Source organism: Arvicanthis niloticus, chromosome 10 (genome assembly GCF_011762505.2).
Source record: "Arvicanthis niloticus isolate mArvNil1 chromosome 10, mArvNil1.pat.X, whole genome shotgun sequence".
NCBI lineage: Eukaryota > Metazoa > Chordata > Mammalia > Rodentia > Muridae > Arvicanthis > Arvicanthis niloticus.
In genome coordinates, this window is record NC_047667.1 from 41,613,632 (window position 1) to 41,632,333 (window position 18,702).

The 18,702-nt window shown below is 43.4% G+C and overlaps 1 protein-coding gene across 1 annotated transcript in view; it reads right to left on the minus strand.

Annotated features, from left to right (window-relative positions):
- Positions 1 to 18,702, minus strand: part of Cacna1e (calcium voltage-gated channel subunit alpha1 E) — a 469,992-nt gene that overhangs the window by 86,583 nt on the left and 364,707 nt on the right. Inside the window, exons 10-14 of the mRNA XM_076941358.1 lie at positions 9,739 to 9,854; positions 5,496 to 5,549; positions 4,757 to 4,846; positions 3,251 to 3,460; positions 2,057 to 2,169 (exon numbers count right to left, since the gene is read on the minus strand). Coding sequence (XP_076797473.1) covers positions 2,057 to 2,169; positions 3,251 to 3,460; positions 4,757 to 4,846; positions 5,496 to 5,549; positions 9,739 to 9,854 — 583 coding nt within the window. The remainder of the gene's footprint in view (positions 1 to 2,056; positions 2,170 to 3,250; positions 3,461 to 4,756; positions 4,847 to 5,495; positions 5,550 to 9,738; positions 9,855 to 18,702) is intronic.

Here is an 18,702-nt window from a genome sequence, read left to right on the forward strand (position 1 = left end):
AGCTACCAAAGGAAAATGGCTACATGCCCTCCCCCACCTCCCCACACACTGTTCTCCTTCTCCTTCTTAACTTTAAATCTGCTCACTGGACATTGGTTTACTGCCCTGACCTTAGTGAAATTAAAACGCCCAGTTCCTGCTTTTGCACAAATTGGATAGCAATGCATATTGCATCATATCACCTTAGATACACAGACAAAGGAGTGGTACCCAAATCATGGAAACCAGTTTGAGTTAATCTAGGTTGTGTTCCAATATAGAAATCTCAGAAAGAGTCCACATTCTCTCATTGTTCTGTAGCACTGCTCAGAACATTTAGGTGCTGTTGTGTTAAGTATCTTTTAGGAACTGAGGCCTTATAATTCTTGATGTAATAGTATCCTTGTTGACATAGGGTCTGATTGCTATAGAAAATCCTAATTGCAATTAACATGTCAAGATTATTATTGTTTATGGGAATCGGAATAGAATCCAGGACCTTCTCCAAACATGCTAGGCAAGGAACACGGCTATGATGAGAAAAAGGGAGTTCAGAAGCCAACAATCCTCACCAGGCAGGGATTTGTTCGGTTTTTTAAGAACCTCTTTGAGTTTTAGTGTTTTTATTGATGCATAACACATATACTAAAGAATGTACATTTAGCTATATAGTTCTATCAGCTGAAAGAGCTTGATCATCACTGTGCAGCTTTAATATCTGCACTTTTGGAGTTATTTTTGATTACTTTAGTTATGTGTAGGTGTACATATAAGTGCAGTTACCTGGAGTCCAGAACTGTAGGGTCCCCTGGAGCTAGAGTTATAGGTGGTTGTAAGCCTCTTGACATGTGAGCTAGATGCCCAACTGGAGCTCTTTGATAGGCTAGCAAGTCCCCCTAACCACTAAGTTATCTCTCCAGCCCCCTCCCAACTTTTGTTTTCTGTAACAAGGGTTCACCACATAGATCAAGCCAGGTTGTGATCTACTGCACAGCCAGTGCTGGCCTCAAACTTGTGGTCCTTTGGCTTCAGAATCCTGAAAATTGGGATCACAGGAGTGTGCCACTATGGCTGGCTCTGAGTTATTTTGTGATCATACACTTATGGGATGTTGACTATATCGTAGGCATTAGACTGGGGGAAATAATGAAAACGAGTCTTCAAAATGAAGCTGAAAAATATGTATATGAGAAAAATCAAGGTTAAAATGGTCCCTTACTAGCTATTATGTCTGGAAATTGCCTGTGCTCAGAACCGTCTGTTCTTGGTGAAAACGCAGATTGGCAAGTGCTCTGAATCTTTATCACCTGACTGGAGCTTTGGCAGAAGAGGAAATGGGTTTGGCAGAGAGGTGGCTCAGAAACCTCTGGTCCTGCTACTTTGTTCAGATGTGAACCAGGTATTTGAGCTAAGCATTGCAGTCTCTGTCACTTTATGAGCAGAGGGCAGGCTAACTCCTAACTCCTCATGTCTTGTACGGGACTCCGGGAAGCAGTACAGGAAGTCAATGTGTGTGAATGCACCCTGAACATCACTAACAATACACATACCTAAATATTATATAGAAGGTACACAGCTGGGTGGAATGTTCTGCATGGCGTTGTGCTAATACAAGAGTGTGTGAGTTCATATGAGGGCATATGGAGACAATTATGCTTATTTTAAATTGAAGTAGAAAATAAACAAATGTATAACCTCTTTCTTCTAAAGCCACCTCTGGAATTAAGTCCTTTGTCCTTCTCTCCCAGACTTCACCCGAGATAATAAGTAGTTCAAAATTCTGGCTACGAGTAGCTTTGCAAAATCTCATTGAGCTATATAGTTAAATGTACACTCTTTAGTATATGTGTTATACATCAATAAAAACACTAAAACTCAAAGAGGTTCTTAGAAACTGAACAAATCCCTGCCTGGTGAGGATTGTTGGCTTCTGAACTCCCTTTTTCTCATCATAGCCGTGTTCCTTTTACAACTTAAGACTTCAATGGCTCATGCTGAGTGACAGACCAAGCTGCTTATCTAGACCCGCAGCCTATCAACAAGAAACTGAAGGACAGGCTGGCTTCTGAGGACTTACCCCAAAATCAAAGCAGTTGAAGGACGAGTGAAAATAAAGGCGTGGCCCCATGCCATACATCTTCAGGGACATCTCCAACAAGAAGAGTCCCAGAAACAAAAATTCTGCATAGTCTGAAAGTAGCAAAAGTACAATCATTTGTTCCATGGGTGGTATTAGTTCCTCTGCTCTCCAACTAACATTCACTGCTTATTGAGGAGCCCCGGATTTCAGAATATAAGAAGTCAGCATTGGGCAAAGCCTAATTGCTGAGCACTGTGAGCTGGGATGAGCTCCCAGCCCAACCAACAGTTGTCCTTTAGTGACAGGAGCAGGGCTCTCAATGGCCTTCAAGCAGAGGGCAGCCACAGAGAAGACAGGTCTCTACTGTGGATTGGCTGAAGAAGCTGAGTATTCTCCTCTATACAACTCCATGTAACAGCCTCCTGGTCATCACTCATATCCAGAAGCAGACTTATATGTTCCTTTTTAAAGTCCATTTGATGTATCTATTATTCTCAGGACATTTTCCCCCATTCTCAGTGATACAAATTCCTTACACCACTGAGCCCCCATAAGAAACTACTAGGACTGCAAGCCCCATTGAAAGAGTGACAATACCAACCAACCACAACTCCCAGGGTCTAAACCGCCCGCCTGGGAACATGCTTGGAGGGACCCATGGCTCCAGCTGTATAGGTAGTGGAGGATGGCATTGTCAGGCATCCTCCACTAGGAGGAGAGGAGGTCCTTGGTCCTGTGAAGGCTGGATGCCCCAGTGTGGGGGAATTTGAGGGCAGAGAGGGGGAGTGGGTAGATAAGTGGGGGTACATCCTCACAGAAGTAGAAGGAGGGGGGGACAGAATAAGGGGTTTCTGGGGGAAATGGTAAAAGGGGATAATATCTAAAATGTAAATAAATACAATATCCAATAAAAAAAGAAAAGAAAAGAAACTTCTAGGACCCAAGGTCTAACTCTAACTTGTTGTTACCAATTGTTAAATGTCACCAGTGACTGTTAACATTCCACTGATAAAGAAGGCTGTGAGCAGTTATTTGAGAACCCATCCTCCCTTGTGGCAGCTTTGGCTTTCTTCACTGTGAATAGTTAGCATGCTTCTTTAGATCCTTACAGTCACCCACGCAAAAATCCAAGCCACCCACACAACAAGACAAGCCACCCACTTGAGGGGACAGCAGTTGCTGTCCACTTACAGAGGAGGTGAGTGAGCCACTGTGGCTGGTTGTGATGAACGATGGCCACACAGGCAGTATTAAGAGCCACAACACTCAGGACGATCCAGTAAAACACTTGGGACTTGACCATGTGGCGGATAGAGATACGCAGAAGCCTTTCCTTGTGCCGGAAATAGGAGGCTCCATCCACTTTTGTGCTCTTGATACTGGCTCTGGCAAGAGGTGTGCCTAAGGAAGGGAAATAAGGAGGAATGAGAGGACAAAAATATGTCAGGCTTACCCTCCATGATCAGGTGGCATCCAAAGGGCAAGTTAGACAGCTTGAGTACCAGAGCCACATTGCAGACCTGGGCAACCCCTATGTTATGGGCTAATTAATCTCCACAGGAAGAAACCCTGATTTTCCTCTCCAGGCACTCAAGTCCTAGGAAACTGAAAGATTCCCAAGCAGGATACCAGGCAGACACCCAGCATCTTGAATCCTAACAGGATCGTCTTTATATCTGTAACAGATCAGGCTTCTCTCTGCCCTTTCCTTTCAGATATGCTTCAGACACCGGAATCCTTCTGCTGCATTTGTGATATTTCTGCCACTGGCAACACAAAGCAGCCATGGGCTCTGTAAGTCTCTTCTGCTTTTTAGGATGGAGTGAGATCCTGCCTTTTTTTTTTTTTTTTCTGGGGAGGAAAAAACCTGTCATCGGCCAGAATCTGTAAGAGAACCTAGGATTGAACTGTAGTCATATCAGTGGGGTGTCAAAAGGAATTAGTTTAAATGGCACAGGATGGAAGTAGGTTGGTGCTACTATGGTTAAACAATTGGCTTCAACTCCTCCCATGTGGGTCACTAGAAGAAATAGGTCCTCAGGATGCTTGAAATATATGAGTTGAGTATCCCTTATCCAAAATGTATGGACCAGAAGCAGTTCAGATTTCAGAGTATTAGTTTAGTGATTGCACTAGCAGCTGCACATGATAAAGTATCTTGGTGGTGGGACTCACATCTATAAATAAAATTCACGTATGTTTCAGATACATCTTATATGCCTAGGCTGAAGGTAACCTCATATAATATTTTAAATAACTTTGTGGGAGAAACCAAAGTTTCATGGTGTGGATTTATTCACTTGCGGTGCCACAACATTGGATTTTTTTTTTTTTAAAGTCTAATCTGGAACAGTTCAGATTTTGGATTTTTAGATTAGGGATACTCAACCTGTATCTCAACGTGTGTTCTCACTGTCACACCCAGGAGAGAGAGGATACATCTGCAAATAAGATCCATCTGTCACACTTGAAGAACCCTACACCCCGAGTTTCATGTTCACAGCATCCCCTGCTCCTTTCATCTTTTCTGTAAATCATTGTCATCTAGGTTAGATTCCCACACCTTCCCTTAATTATGTCCCTAGATTTTGGATCCTTTGGGTTCTTTCTCCTCCTTGTAGTTCTTCTCAAAAGACAGGATCTTCATTTTCATGGGAGATCCAGAGTAGTAAAAGAAGATCTAACTGGATCACTCACCCACTGAAGAGATATCAACGCAGTGCTCATCGCTGGAGTCTCGGGTCATGGCCTCCGTCCGGCTCCTTTTGATGGTTGCCCTTCGAAGCACTACGCCAGGGAAGGGGAAGGCCAGTGAGAGGCCATAAGTACACCCAGATCATCCTGGACAAAACTTTGAGGGCTGTGGGCAAGAGGCCTTGTGCAAGGGCCCATGACACAGGTGTTGGCCTTTAATACTGGAGCCAGGGTGATGGGAATCTGGAGTCTACAGAATGGCAAGCAGTGCTGTGCTTGCCAGCACCTGCAGATGCTCATAGGTTTTTAATCCCGGTTGGAGTTTATCTAAATCTAACCGCAGTAGGTAAACAGACCCTCCCTATCTATTTGTTCTGGTTCTTCCTAAACAATGGCATTTCCCAGCAACAAAAGTGGTCCCAAGATGATCCCCATACATTGTAATAGCAGATCCCTTCATAGACCATCGGCTGTATGACGGTCTTTTCATTGAGCTCTGTCAATCACACACCCTGGAACAATGCAACTCTTGGGTTTCATTTCCATCACTTTAAGAGGCATTTAAATCCGTGACTCAATTCTCATCATTTTAAAGCATGAGGGATTTTATTACAGAAAGACTCTCGTGTTTCAAATCCCAGTGCGCCTCCCCTCTTCTTTCTTTCTCCTCTTTGATCAAGAGAGATTGCCACCGCCTAAGAGGGCAAATACTAAGGCAGCACGGCTCACAGCTCCTCCTTACCTTCCAAGGCTGATGTTCCCGAGTTTTTATTTTCTTCAGCAAGCATGACTTCCTCTGTATGGAAACAAATGGCTTAGTAAATCATCTGTAAATGCCAAATTATTTTGCAAACAAAAAAAAATCCCTTAGGGACAGAGTTAAAAACAGGGTTCAGAGCTCATTGTGGGCACCAGCATGGAGAGAAATGGAGCCTCACCGGAACACGGACTTCTCAGAACAAGGAGGGTGTGTAGTGAGGGGCTCATGGGGGTGCTAACAAAGTCTAGGGTTCCTATAACTGATGCCCCATGGAGGCAGGAAGAAGTAGGAATTTTTTTTTTGTTAAAATCCCCTAAGTTGGTAAGAGTGAAAATGTTCTATTTCTGTTGTTTCTACCCAAGTTTCTTTCTCTACCCTCAGAAAGAACCTCCTTCTTTCTGTCTCCCAGGCTATACAGCATTTGTCCCCTCATCTAGGAAGTGAGGCTATATTTTGACTTCTGCCTGTTCATGAGTCAAAGGCAGGGGAGGGGAAGAGCCCAAGAGCCTTCAGAGAAAAGGCAGGTATGCTTCTGTAAGTCCCCACCAACTCCGCTTAGCTTTTGTTGAACAGTGTTTGAGCTAAGGCGGTGTGAGCATGTGAATACACTCCTGAGTCTGTTCGTGTGTGTGTGTGTGTGTGTGTGTGTGTGTGTGTGTGTGTGTGTGTTGTCTGTGGTTCCTGGCACAGAGCAGCTGTCTTTTGTATGCTAATGAGATGATTCATGGCAGGAAAGGGCCCAGGATAACTTAAGGATAGGAGCTGGTAGCTGGAAAAAGCCACATAATCAAGAGGTAGGATTTATATACCCATTCCTACCTTTGAGGAAGGGAGGAGAGCCTAGAGTCACCATCCTATTACAAATAACCAACAAATTTTAACTCAACCTTCTTATGTATGGAAATCTCCACAAACTTCCCAAACAATGTACCTTGAGAGTTTCCAGGTCAGTGAACATCTCTGTGTGTTCAGAGGCTGGTGAGCCTCATCTTAACCTTTATCCTGTATATCCATGATCTATACTGTTTGTAAGTTGTATTTTATGTTAAGCAGTAGGTATCCTTTTCCCAAGGTCTAGAAGTTATTCTTTAAAAAAAAAAATTATTGAACTGATGAGAGGCAGAGATTGTAAGAATTTCCAAATGTTCATTTGGCCAGACAGAATTAAGGCCCCTCTTGGATTCCACTTTCTGGCTTCTGAAGTGGAGGTAGTCTGAGACTAAGGCTATAACCTACAGAGTATGTGCTACCTTCAGGGGATGTTTAGTGTCAGAATCCATTCTTAAATGCACAGTGGGTGCCAGAAAATTGAAGGGCCCATTGGGGCTGGGGCATTCAATCCTTTGTTGGTCTATGAAAAGATACCACATAATTCTTAGGGCCCTCTTTTTCTAGGCTTCCTCTCTTCAGGAGCAGAGTCATCAATGTGGTATCCACTGATGGAGAGACTTATATGAGTAGACTTCATTACCATCTCCTTCAAAGGGACCAACCAGACAGCCTTTCTGTCCCATGTCTGGTGGTTTCAACGGAACCTTTCTAGGAATGATAGTGTTGAGTTTTGATCTCCACCCTACTTTAGCCTATTTGTGCTTTGACAATCATTTACAAAGATCTAAGCTGTTGGGGAGAAGCTTGCAGCAGACCATATCAAACAATGGTTTGATGTATGTATGTACCCATAGCAATTAACAGACAAGTAGAAACGGTAAAGCCATTGCTATAATTCTACCTTCATAAAACTGAGAGCACATAGAATGCTTTTCCAGGGAACATTTTGAGGTTTGAACATTACTATGCAGGAGAGTCATTACAATACATCATAATGTTTAGCTTAAGACTTCAAGTACAGCCTCTGGTAAAATTCCACGTTAACAGGTGAAGTGTTACAGGTAGGGTGCTCCTTCATGCAGACATATAAGGTTTTTAAGGCAATTTGTAAAACATTTGGAGGATATCATTGTAAAATCAAATCCCTGATAAACTATATTGTAGCAAACTTAATTACTCTCTCAGACATTGCTTTTGCTATGCACAGTGCCTGACTTTGAAATGGGCAGATATGAGAGCTCCAGGGAAAGACAGAAAATGTGCAGGGCTGCTGAGGATTTCTGAGAAGCACTTCAAGGGCTCTAGATGTGCTAAAACCACCCTTCCCCCACCAATGCCTTTTGCCAAGTTCGCTTTCGAACTTGAGTATCTTTCCAGGGAAATGTTACCCATATGTCTGATTCGCTCACACTCCACTTGTAAAGGGGAGGGCCAGGAAGCTCAGTTTGATGTTTCAGTGCTTCTTTTTCTTAGGAGGGGGAAGAGGGCTACCTTTGCTAACTGGACAAAAGGGAAACATTGGAATTTTGCAAAGATTGGGAAAGCACACTGCAAAAAGGAGGCACATTCCATGGCACCTGACCCTGGGTAGGGTCACAGTCGGGCTTGGGAGAAGCCTTCCCTGGGTTTTCAGCCAGCTCACTCAGCAGTTTGTCAGATGGCTTCACTACTGAAGACGCCAAGGACAGTTGGAAACTTCAAGCTGCCTGCCTGGCCTGGAGGCAAATCAGCTTGCCTTCCCACGGTAAGGCAGTAAGGCGGACTTGCCATTCTGGGAAGAGGGAGGTGAGATTTATATACCCTCACCCTTACTCAGTAGGCTGGAGAAGAAAGCAGTGGAATGGACACACAATCAAAATGCTTCGCTTCTGCCTTCAGGGATGACAAAGAAATGTAGATGTTCAAAACAGGGAGTGCATGTCTGGGTTTTAATCATACATAGCCCCTCTTCACCCCTGTAGATAATCAAGAGATGAGTCCTGAGCTTAAAGAGGGCTTTGGAGTGTTGGCAGCACACGAAATGTAACTGCGTCATTGCAAGTTCTCATGGAAGAATCCAACTCGCAGAATGAAGCATCAAATCAAGGTCCCCGTTGTCCCGTTGTTACTTCCCATTCGTGGTTGGCTTTCTACTAGGAATAGAGTAAGATGCTGACTGCCAGGTGAATTTTTTTTATTAATTACTATTATTTAAAAAATCACTCTTTGCTTGGGAGGAAAATGAAGGTATATAACCCCAATGCAATCCAGTCTTTAAAATAGCAAGGAAAGAAAATGCTTCAGTTTTATTGTCAGATAGTGGGTGACTGATGCCTCTCATAAGCACCTGAGCCACCTTGAATCTTATGGCTCTGTATTAATGCCTTCGTGGCAGGTCTGGACCCATCCCTATACCTGGATCCAAATTCCTCCCATGAGTGAGCAGTGAAGACAGCTCAGGTACCAGTGAAAACTTGTCCTTATTCCTGTCTCCTGCCTGGACAGCTACAGTGGCCCCACAGTCATCTCTTCACTACTTCTGGCCTTGTTCTCTAGGGTCTAATTCAAGTACTGAAGACATATGTTCCTTTAAAATCTCAAGGCAGGATAACTCAGCTTCCTAGAAAGCCCAGTGACCCATCAGGTCACACACATAACTGTTGTCGACTCGTCTATGACTGCCTTCACACTGCCCCCTCCACTCTTCCCGTGTTCTTGTCCCCTTTGCTGCTGGGATGGCAGTGGCCACTCCCTTAAATCTGACTGGACATTGTGATTCTCCTCTCTTGGCCTTTCCATGGTCAGTCCCTCCTCTCCTCCAAATTTCTATACAAACAGGCCCATGCTGAGCCTTTCTTTAGAAAGCCATAGCACAGCATCACCCCACTACGTTTCTTGATCTGTTTTCCCATTGCACGCACCATGTTCTTGTGAGTTATTAATTATCATGTTTATTGCTTCCTTCCCAACTCAAGAAGAATCAGTTCCAGGAGACATGAACTTTTGAGTCATGCTGGTCTGTTTGGCTCAATCTTGTACTCTGAGTCCCTGGCACCAAAGCAGGCACTCAATCTATATTTGCTGAATGCATGGATTATCAGTCACAGGGTGAAGTAAAGTATAAAATAGCACCAGACTGTTTTTTTCTTCCTCAGCACTAGATTTCGTACTCTTTTCCTGAGCTCAGTTTGATAATGCTCCTGTTTTGTGGAAGGTGATTAGTTTAAAAGGGGGGAGAGTTAGACTCTAGAAGACTTCAAAACAGAAGAGGAGCCTAAACACTTACAGAACACTCAGTTGTTCCTCTCTGCTCTAGTCTAGGTTGCCCTTGGATGGGAGTCTTAAAGACGCTGGGCAGAGTTACTTGACTACGCATGCGCAGTTACCCACCAGTCACCCTCATCCTAAACCTTACCTGCTTTGTCTATCCAGGCGCGGTAGCCGTTCAGCTCACGCTCAATCTGTTGCTGGCGCCGGAGCTTCATGAATGCTCTTCGGTTCTCTACTCTCTCTCTTTCTTTGGCAAATTCCCTGTGGACAACAAGGACAATCCTCTGAATTTGTGTAACACCATGATGAAGAGAAGGAGTGAAGCAAGAGTAAGTACTTGGACTCCTCTTTTCACCTCATTTCCACTTTCTGTAAGATGATCTATAGAACGGAGTTTCATTCCACCACTGGCAGGAGGCCTCCCCAGTCTCGCCCTGTTCTCCAGGCTGGAAAAAGCTTTTTCCAGCCACGTGGCAGTTTTAGAATGCTATGGTCTATGTCTTTAGCCACGATGGAATCCTTAACCCTTTCAAAGCCACTGTTCTCCTTTATGTTTTCCAGAAGTGATTGAGTTACATTTACCAATAAGTGTGTGCCAGTCCTATATGGGGGCTTTCAAGCCCACAAACTCATCTAATCCTCACAAGGCTCTCATAAAATACTGTTAACATCCCCATTGGACAGCGGAGGTAATTAAGGCTCAGAGAAGTACTTTGCAAACTCAGATCCTTGAAGCTGTGGTGCCACGGTGTCCAGCATATTGTGGTGTTCAATAGGGAATGCCACTGAAAGTCAGTAACACTCATAACGTGAAGGACTAAAGGGCTGCTGGTGTCTTGTGCCTACTTAATAATAAAGGAAGAAAGATGGGCTAGGGCCTAGCTCCAGGAGAAACACCTTGGGAAGGTGCAGCAGAGGCAGCTGACTGAGGGAAAGGAAGGAAGAACCCAGTGACAAGTACAGGAACAAAGCCATTCTATGGCATAGGAAAGAGATTAAATCTTGGCACTTGTGAGACAGTTGAGTTAGCAAAGTGCTTGACACACAAGCATGAGGCCCTCAGCCTGACCCCCAGAACTCATGTAAAAAAGCCAGGCATGATGACATGCACTTGTAACCCCAGCATTGGGGGAAATACAAAAAGGGGCAGGTAGATGCCTAGGCTTCACTGGCCAGTTAGCCTAGCTCAAGGTCAATGTTGGTCCTGCCTCAAGCCATTTAGTAGATGGCTCCTGAGTCCTGATACCCAAGGTTTATCTCTGACTTCCATATGCAAGTATACACAAAGACGCACAAGGTCTTATGCTCCAGAGCAGAAGGAGCATGATGAGAAGAAAGAGATGGAGGAAAAGGAAGGAAAGAAAGGTAGAAGAACAATACCAGAGTTCCCTGGAAGAGAAAAACAAGATGAGCACATCCAATGCATTATCAGATGGGAAATAACCAATCATCTGCTGTTGAGATCCTCCAGAAATGAAGGCCACCAATCCTTCCCTAGTCACTACCCTTCCAGGCCAGCTACCCTTTGCTACTGTAGTCTCATAGGAGCGTGGTTGGAAGCTGTACTCACAGTAATCCTCGTAAAGAACCACATCCAACTAAAAAGGATCCTGCCAGATGTTCCCTAAGTCCAGGGAAGAAATGAGCCAGGGACTGAGGGATGTAACCTAGTTGCAGCAGAGGGGCAGGGACACTGGTCTAACATGATACAGAGAGATGCCTACTTATGCTTTGCTTGGATCTCCTGTCTACACTGAGCTGGTGTCCTTGGGTATAGGACCCACTTGAAATGGTTGTGGTCAAGTTGAGGACATGAGGACAAGTCATGTGCTTGACTGAAAATGCAGTGAGTGCTAAGGAAGAAGGGAAGGAAAAGGTGAAACTGGAGAGTGGCCAGAGATGCTGAGGGTCTGGGTAGCAGATCTCAAGGCATGGGATGCCTCCTGTAGTGTTCTTTTCTGGATTTCCGCAATTAAGAAGTAACGGTGACCTAGGTAATTCATAGCATTGCTACCCACCAATGTTCTTTCTGTTGCTTCTTTGATTCTTAACTTAAACATTAAAAGTTAATTATCCTAAGTAGGACATGGAGCTGATAGAAGAGCTCAGGCCTGGATGCACAAAGAGCCCCAGTTCTTCAGTGGTGTGCCACTGAATTTTGTGTAACCTGTCAGCATCTCCTTTATATATAGCTTTCACATAAGCTTATGTCATAAACTTTCAACTAGCTCTGGGAGCTGGGCTGGGAAAAATTCAACCTGAGGTAGTATTTTGAGTAAGACCACTACAAAGGAGAATCTCAGTAAGATCTAACCAGGTGATCTGGAAAATCCCTAACCATCTAGGGTAAGCAGTACCAATGTTTCCAGTATCTGACTCAGAAAACTAAATCTGAAGTGTGTCAAGTGGCTCTTTGAAATGGCAAGTGTCCAAGACAAGAGAAGCACGGAGAGGAACCATAACTCAGATATTTGAAATCCCACCTCCTTTCTATTCTATTCTGTGTTGAAGCCATTTACTATGGCCTGGACTGGCTTCAAAGTCACTAACATAGCCAAGGCTGGCTAGCCTTGAATTCCTGATCCATCCTTTTCTGCCCCTCAAATGTAGGAAACAACGGCATGCAACTGATTGGCATACCCAATCAGAGGAACATTTTGCTAAAATGTTCTCCCCTTTATTCAACTTTCCATCCTCCCATATTACAAGAAGCCTGGCACACAGGATGTGTTCAACAGACTCTAAGCATCAAATGTGCTCATCAGTAAGCAGGTGACACTTCTGCCTTGGATCACAAAAGTTTCAGTGAAGGAGAACTTCATCACTGTACAAACTCAAGGGAGCCATGTGCGTCGCTGGAACCCTAGAACACAGATGCCATTTTTTGAACTACAGTTTCTGTAGAATTAATGTGTACAGCACATGCTGTGTCACCTCTCTTTGGCCTCTATTATCATGGTGCAGTTTGATTTGTGGCAGGCTTAGCCAGCCAGTCCCTGTCTGGCCTCTCTATGTTTTGAAAGTTTCTGGGTCCACTGTCTTGCTGGCTGGCTTGGTTCCCTTCTACCTGGTTTTCTAGATGGATCTTATTGGCCCAGAGCCACACAATTAGGACCAAGCCTTTGTTTGTTTGTTTGTTTGTTTGTTAAAGATGCACACCTTTCTCCACCCTCACAGGGTGCTGCAGCACTGAGGAAGGGGAAGGCAGTTTGGTTATCAAGTGGTTTCCTCTCTGTTCTGTTTGCTCATGGGCAACTGTGTATTTCCTGACTCCTCCCATCCTCTTCCTTGCTGTCCTCCTCTCTCTGTGACAGACACTGAAGTTGTCCTCTGACTTCTTCACAACTTACATGTGTACCAGCACTCACATACATACATGTATACAAGAACAGATGACACGTGTGCATGTCTGCACAGAGAAAAAAACTTATTAGAACTTATTATTAAAGACTCATAATCATTGAAGCAAAACCACATTTCAAAATATCTACATAAAAATACTTTTAGAAAGGAGAACAAAACTTTTTGCCACAAGTTATTTATTCCCGTTTGTATGTCTGCTAGTCTGTCGACTCCATGTGGCCAGGCAAAGCCTGCATGGCATCACATATGAACTGAGAATTTTCACACAACTATTAAAGTTTATTCCATAAACTATAGAAATAAAATATTGCAGTTAATGTTCATATAATACACTTACATTTTTGGTTTAAAAATCATTTTGGGGTGTGATATTTGTAAAATAAACAAACATAAAATCTGAAAAACAAAACCCTGCAAGATGTAGAAATTTTATTTGCCCAAGATCACAAAGAGAAAGTGTTGGAATTCAAAGTAGCACCTTCCAATTCCAGGGTAGTTACAGTTTTCACAGTGCCTTGGCTGTCTCCCCCTTTCTCCATGCTATGAGAAGTCAATGATTAAAATCTACAGACTGGATTTTTGTTTTAGCTCAAGTTTGAGAAATGTAGGAATATAAGAACAGTTTTGTTATTTTATTTTGGTTTTAGTAAGCCTTTCATTTGAGACAACAGAATAGAAGTCAATTAATTCCTATGCGGGATTAATAAAAGACCTAGAAAATAATTCACAGCACTAGTTGAATTGCTGTTATATTTGTCATCTTGTGTTCAGGCCATAGTTACCATGTATTCATATTGAATTTACAAGAGAAAGGGGTAAATAGCATTATCTTCACTATTTGCCCCAAAATAAGCAGCCATTCTCCCATTAGGTCTTACATGCCCATCAGACCCTGAGCATTTAGGTGGCCATGTCTGATAAAGGCCAGCATGTTCCTTCTGTGGTCCTTATCCATAAGAATCTAAGTATTGTCTCCTTTGTATAAGGATTCAAGGGTTTACACAAATGATGTTGATACAAAGTCAGAAGATATGACCTTGGCCTTATTTAGAGACCAGATACCTGTTTCCTGCAGAATTTGGTAATCTCACAGAGTGGCCTTCTGAATATCTCAGAATGTCCAGTTTCTTTAGATAAAACATCTTAACTTTAAAGGGAGAATTCTGCCTTATGGTAGAAGGGTGGCCAGATCCTTTGAGGTCTCCTGACATATGTCTAGGTTTAAGATGCGAATGTATATAATCAGCTCCATCCTCTATTTCTACATCCATGGTGGAACAGTGTGCCCATGTGTTGTGTCTAGTCTTAGGAATTCCAAACCAGAACAAAAATAAATGAGCATGTGAAGCAACAGAAGCACCACCAGCTCTATTCTCAGAGCAAAGTATCCAGGCAGCATCCGCTGCTAATGAGCAGGGAGGGAACTTCTCTGTTTCCTCATCAGTCAGAGCTGACATTAGAAGGAAACCCAAAGGGCTGGGGAGATAGTGTCTACTTGCAAGCATGAGGACCTGAATCCAAACTACAGAATCACCACCGCCACTGCCACCGCCGCCGCCACCAACAAACAACACCACCACCACCACTGCCACCAATACCAAAACAGACCAAACAAAATAGCTGGGTGTAATGGTTCATACTTCCAAACCCAGTAAAAAGAAGAATCCTTGGGGATTACTAGCCAGTCAGGCTAACCCAGCAGTTCTCAACCTGTGGGTTATGACCCCTTTTGGGATCAAAGAACCCTTTCACAGGAGTCATATGTCAGATATTTATGTTATGATTCATGCCTATAGCAGAATTACAGTTATGAAGTAGCAACAAATGAGGAACTGTATTAAAGGGTCACAGTATTAGGAAAGCAGAGAACGACTGATCTAGGCTAACTGGTGAGGACTTGGCCAATGAGAGACTATCTCATTAAAACTCTGTGTTCCCAAGCACAAGCTAGAACAAGTCTTCTCTAGGAACAGTGACCTGTAAAGAGACAGGAGAGTCACAAACATCTGAACTGGGCTTCACTGGCCTTTTCCTCCTCTGGTTATTCATAGTGTTGTGCTGCCCCTCTTCCTACTCTGCTCCCCTGGGAGGATCCCACACAGGTCCCCTCAAGACGCAGAAACCTGGAAGAAGGTGAGATGGAGTTGGGTCTGGCTGACTCTCCATTTTAGTCTCTGCATGTGTATGCTAAGTTCACATTCCTACATTTCAGTTATGGGATGTAAGAAACCTGATTTTTGTATACTGTGGTAGAGGACGTATTTCATTTTTGTCATTGGATTTATATTTGTGGCTGCTTTTGTTTTTCACTAGCTTCCACATGGGAGCCATAAATTGTTAAAATCAACTCCTATATGCAGCCAATTCTATATTTTCACAATAAAATAAAGTAGAAAGTAGAAATACCACATGAATAATCTCAGACAAGGAAGGATGCCCCAAACATGTATCATATATGTCTGGAGGGGTAAAAGGAGAGAAGGCAGATTTCACTTCCAAATCATGCTTATATTAATATGAAAATTGATTTCTACTTTGTGAATTTATCAAGCTATAAAGGAGCTATTGTCACAGATAAGTCACAGCGCAGTCGATCTCTGAGTTAATAAAGGAGCTGGTGTTAGCCCATAGGCGATGATAGGAGGGGCTTTGGTCAACCAGAAATCTAGGATGTACCATCATGTTTGCTGAATCCTAAGGACTTGAAGTTAGGGTCACTAAAGCCTTGCTTTAGACCATGCTGTGTTAACTCGATCCCCAACATAAATGGAAGGTAGTTGCTTCACTCATCTACTGACAAAATATTTAGGAAGAACTGGTATAAAACCCTCTGGGGAAAGACTACCAGCTCTTGGCTTATCCACTAGTTCCAGAGCACTGCTCCTGATTCAGCGCATACAGGGAGCTTTGTTTACTGATGCAGAGGCTCTTGCTGCTGTCATGGCAACCAGAAAGGAAGACAAAGCCTGCCAGGATGGACTGGCCTGTATGACTCAAAGATCTGTTTACCCACACTCCTGTACACACTTGCATGCTTCATCACACACACATTGGCATAGATACACATGCTCACACCACCAGCACTCTGAAGTACATGCGGGGGGAGGGGGCTTTGCAAAGCACACAAATGCCACAGGATCGCATTCCTATTAATCTTCAGAGTTCATAATTTCAGAAGGCTTTGCTACCCACAAGGGAACCTTGCCAATATTCTTCTATGATCCTTGCTTCTGGAAGGAGGGATTTGGATAAGGCACCAAGAAAAACATTGTCAGGCTTTTAAATATTCTGAAACAAACACAGAAATCGGTGAAGTCAGCTTTGCTGCTGTGTGGGAGCCCTGCTTTCACTGTGTTGGAAAGTACTAGGGTGATCAAGGGCAAGACTGTTCCCCGTTATGTTTTCAGTGTTCAGTGTTATGAACCTGAGGAACTTTTCCTCCCACTTTCCAGAGAAGCAAACACAGCCCCAGAGAAGGCAAACACTTTGCTGAAGGTCACACAGTTCAGTAACATTACAGTTATTTATGTCTTAGCTCTTGCCTTGTTCCAGGAAGGATTTAAGGAGACTTAGGTTGCCAATAAAAGATGGCTAAAACAGAACCTGGCCTTCAGAATCCCATCCATTGTTGACTCTCATAAGCAGGGTGAGTGTTCAGGTGCAAATGCTCAGACATGCAGTGTTATCCAGACTCCAAACTAGGCACTTTAGTATGGGCCTCGTAAGAGCAGAGATTTTTCTCCAAATTGGTTATGGCAAATATATGGCATTCCATGAATTGAAATATCCAGCCTCTGCCCCTCTGCTCTATATCCACAGCAATGAAAGATAGATCACAGGACTCTCAGATCAGGATATCAAGCAGCTAGGACCTGCAAAATCACCTGTCCTGGCCCAATTTTCATATCCGGAAAAGCTAAAGCAGATAGAGGACCACTGGTTTGTCAATCCAAAGTCTACAGCAAGTGGAAGCCGACCTGTACATTTGTTTAGCTTGCCAAGATCCAAGCTCCACACTATTGTAGCATTTTAAATGTGGAGATTCAAAGAGGCAGATGCCATAGGAACTCAAAGAAAGGATAACATTTTTTCTTTATCTTCTAATACTGAAGTCTTTTTATTTTATGGATACAAGGAAACAAGGCCAGGCCATTCACATGGAGGGGGAGAAGAATCAATTCTTCACAGTACAACTAGGACACCATCACTTGGGATGTAGCAGAGTAATTACAAGATTTGATTGAAGTTTGCTAAGACTGTCTTGGGCTGCCTTGTTGTGGAGAGACTGGAGGGAACTTAGAGATAGAATCAGCAAAACCTTCTAGAACATATCCACATGACCTTGCCCTTGGACAGAGTGTGACTATTGAGAAATAATGAAGTTCTGGATATAATCTGAAGGAAGAGCTAAGAGGACACACTGACCTCTCTCTGATACAGAGGGTAATAAAGAGATGGATCAAGCACCACCCAAAGGGTTTTAGTGGCCAAGAAGGAAGAAGTGAAATTTGCCAAAGTGGAAAGGGCACTGGGCAAAGCAGGGTTTGGAGTAGAGGAAGATCAGGAGCTCATCTCTGCATGCTACTCAGCCAGATTTCATAACACATTTATATTAAAGATCAGTAGGACCAATAGCACCAATGCTGTTATCTACACAAGATCTGTCCAGTGCTGCAAAGATCATCCCTGTGAATTGAACAAAACCAGGCTGACTTTTCCACCACCTTCGCCCCTGCTGGCATGTGCTAGAAAGATGCTAACAATTTTCAGCCGAACAAAACCCATTGTTGCTACTGCTACAAATAAAATTGAAAACAAAACAAACAGCCGCACATATTCTTGAATGTCGCACTGTTTGTTCCACAAATTTCTCTGTTCCCTTCCATTAGCTGGATAATCATGGAATAGCATGTACCGTGGGCAGTGACAAGTGACAGTTCTCACATGGTTGTCCTTAAAACTGTTCAAGGCAGAGCACAGCACAGCTCAATATGTAGTGCTTGCCTAGCTAGCATGTATGAGGTCCTGGGTTTAATCCCAATACTTGCGAAATCTAAACAAATATACATAAAACAAAAACCTTTAAAGAAAGGACTATAAAGGCTCTGGGGTGTTGCAAGAGCGAGATAACAGTGAAAGACAATAGCTACAGAGCAGAATTCGACTCTCTCACTCTGAGCAATTACCCACCAGTCTGTGCCACCTCAGTTTGGCACATAGATACTATCAAGGCATGAACTCAAAGGCACACATGTCACTTCCTCCCTCTGTGTACGCATATAATAGTGTTTGTTTCAGTCACAATATTTCACTGGGTTCAAAACCCTGTGGTGCAGGAAGAATAAGCCACAAGGAAGAAGGAGCATTTCATATTCTTCTTTCTCCCTCACTCGCACCCCCCACAGCACTCTAATTACAGTATGAAAGAGGCATCCTGACAGAGAACAAATGGCTGTGTTCTTTTAAGAGACACATTTTGCACTCCTCTGAGGCAGCATAGCAAGTGGCTCCCTCCCCAAAACTGAGGAGGTACAGAAGAGGAGGAGGAGGAGGAGGTTGTGCTGCTGTGCTCAAAGGAATGAGTGAGAGCTAGTCCCAGTTTGACCAGCACACATTCACCAATCTGTGAGTATATGTATTTGTTTTCTTTGTAACAAGCATTATACTTCCCAGAATCCGCTGCTCTACCACTTCAGATAATTTCAAAAGAGTCCTTCCGAAAAGGTCAAATGTCATAGCTCATTGT